General features: G+C 34.9%; 1 protein-coding gene across 1 annotated transcript; it reads left to right on the top strand.

Annotated features, from left to right (window-relative positions):
* The first annotated feature begins 258 nt into the window (after positions 1 to 258).
* On the top strand, positions 259 to 1,221 carry LOC109183932. Its single transcript, XM_019333959.1, has one exon. It carries the CDS (start codon positions 259 to 261, stop codon positions 1,219 to 1,221), a length of 963 nt encoding a protein of 320 aa, XP_019189504.1.
* The last annotated feature ends 1,919 nt before the right edge of the window (positions 1,222 to 3,140 follow it).

The following is a 3,140-nucleotide window of genomic DNA, read 5'->3' as shown; positions in this document are numbered from 1 at the left end:
ATTATTATTATTCATTATTTTAATTAGTTAATAATGATTTAGTCTTCCTATTATTAATGCTAGTCTTCATGCATGTGGGAGCTTGATCCTAATTTTCAGTATATTATTGTTGGTCTTTAATCTATATAAAGACATTTCTGTAAACAAGTATTCAACAGATAATATAAGAGTTCTCTTCTTCTGTGCTATAGTATTCTTAGTCTCATGCATTAAGTGTCTTATTACTTCATTTCACACCCTACAATTGGTATCAGAGCCATGAACAATACAACTCAACTTTCAGTTCCTGTTTTGGATGGGAAAAATTATAATCGATGGAGTGCCCAGATGAAGGTATTATTCGATTACCATGAATTGCTTGAGATCGTGGAAACCGGGGTAGCTACTTTGGCTGACAATGCTACTGAGGCACAAAAGGCTGCCCATCGTGAGATGAAGAAAAAGGATAAGAAGGCACTATATTACATCCATCAAGGGATGAGTGACGAGACTTTTGAGAAGATTGAAGGAGCGACTACATCCAATGAAGCGTGGGATGTGTTGCTGACTTCATACAAAGGTGACGAAAAAATTAAAAGAGTGCGGCTCCAAACCTTAAGACGTCAATATGAGCTTTTACATATGGAGCCTTCTGAACCAGTTGATGCCTATTTCAACCGCATCCTTGCTTTGACGAATGATATGAAAGGAAATGGAGAGGCTTGTACAGAACAAGCTATGGTAGAAAAAATTCTAAGAACTTTGAATCCTAGATTTGAGCATATTGTAGCAGCAATTGAAGAAGCCAATGATGTATCCAAAATGACAGTCAAACAATTATCTGGTTCCTTACGAGCCCATGAGCAACGTATGAATGAAAACAAGATTGAAAAGCCAATTGAGCAGGCTTTTCAAGCTCAAGTCTCCATTGCCGAGACAAGTCGAAAGTCCGGTGGTTCCCGTGGTAGAGGACGGGGACGTGGTGGTAATCACTCCAATAGAAGTTCTGGAGGCCATAATAGCAATCATGATGCACGTGGTGGTAATGATCAAGAAAAAACACATCATCAACAAAATTCAAGAGGACGAGGTCGTGGACACGGTAGAGGAAAATATGACAAGTCTAACATTAAGTGTCTTATTACTTCATTTCACACCCAACACAGCCTGCACTTGCTCATGGCCGAGCCTGAATTTGTTACAAGCTATGGGCAACCCAACAATTCCATAAAATATTCATAATTGGAAAATAATACACGCCAACAACTCTAAATTTGTTTTAACATGACCATCAGCATGAACCAATAGATTAGAATTATTATTATTATTATTATTATTATTATTATTATTATTATTATTATTATTATTATTAATATTATTTTATAGAATTATGTCTCGATCAGCCCATGATATCCATTCAAGCATGGCAAGGTTGAGAATATGAACTACTTGTCAATACAAAAATATTGCAAATTCCTATTTCCAACTCCAAAAGCAATTAGCAAGTAAGACAATCTAACAACTCTAAGTTTTATTTATTTACTAGTCTTTTCTATGCGTGACGCGCAAAAACATATATGCCCAATATTTTTATTTTAAAAATAATTAATAAATTTTTACTAATTAAAATCTAAATGAAATAAAATTTATTTATTATATTAATCTAAGATATATAATGTCTACAAATATTATTATCATTAAAGAATATAAGAAAAGATATAATGTATCAGTACACCAAATGAATAAATGATGAGGCATTTAGCAGCGGTTACAAACCGCCATTATTGTGTTTTCCGGCGGTTATCCAATTGTGTCTAAATAGTGTGTCGCGAAGGTTTTAGCGGCGGTTTTTTACAACCGTGGAAATTTGTCCGTCAATCATTTAGCGGCGGTTTTTACTACATTTACCGGCGGTTTTAGAACCGCCTCAAAAAATTAATCATTTTTATTAACATTTAGCGACATTTCAATAACCGCCGGTAAACATTTTATTTAATTTTATTGTAAATATTAGCGGTGGTTATATAACCGCCACTAAAATATATTTTAATTTTTTACAATAAATATTAGCGGTGGTTATATAACCGCCGCTAAAATATATTTTTATTTTTTACAATAAATAGTAGCTGCGGTTGTAAAATCGCCGCTAAAATATGTTCCTATTTTCTTATTTAATAATTATGAAATTTTTGAACTGTCACTAAATTTTTCATTTTATTTTTTATGATTCTCATTAAATTATTATTATTATTTTATATAATTTTCTACATTCAAATTTGCATTGCAACCACGAAAAAATTTGTATATACATTCGATTTAAAAGAAAATCAATTATAACAAATATTTGTCAAATAATAACATCAAACAATATTCAAGTACTCTGATGAGGAAATCTGATCATTCTGCGCTGTTTTTGAGTGTCCATGGAACATTCCAAAACGGAGGGGGAGGAAGGAGAGGGTTTCGGTTCGAAATGGCCTGGATATATGATGATGGATGCAGGAATGTGGTGGAAAAGTCATTGGAGGAAGGGAGGAGTGAAGGGATCCAAGATTGTATAGCACACTGTGGGAACCGATTGTCCAGATGGGGCGGGGACCGGTATCATAAGTTTGGTGAAAAGATCAGGCACCTACGAAAACAGCAATTACATCTTAGGGGTCGTACTGATCTGGCATCCTTGAATGAATTCCAACGCCTGGAAAGAATTCTAAGCAATATGGAGATCCAGGAGGATGCTTACTGGAGGCAGAGAGCCAAGCAACACTGGCTAAAGAATGCAGATGCTAATACAAAATTCTACCACAGGTACGCCTCTCATCGTAAGAAGAAAAATACTATTTATAAACTTATGAATGATAATGGGGATTGGGTGGAAGGAGGTGCTATGAGTACGATTATCTTGGATTATTTTAGCCAAATCTTTTCCTCTTGTAATCTTGTGAATGGTGACAATTTATTTTCTGAAGTATCCCCGTGTAACCCAGAATCAAAATGAGTCATTATTACGTCCTTTTGAGGTATTTGAAGTTAAAGATGCCCTGTTTGCAATGGCCCCTGACAAAGCTCCTGGACCGGATGGTATGAACCCAGGTTTTTACCAACATTTCTGGGATGTAGTTGGTAACGATATTTCGACATTTATAGTGAATTGCCTTAAT

The sequence above is a fragment of the Ipomoea nil genome, unplaced genomic scaffold, assembly GCF_001879475.1.
Source record: "Ipomoea nil cultivar Tokyo-kokei standard unplaced genomic scaffold, Asagao_1.1 scaffold1237, whole genome shotgun sequence".
Taxonomy (NCBI): domain Eukaryota; kingdom Viridiplantae; phylum Streptophyta; class Magnoliopsida; order Solanales; family Convolvulaceae; genus Ipomoea; species Ipomoea nil.
This window is presented reverse-complemented; position numbering and strand designations above follow the sequence as displayed.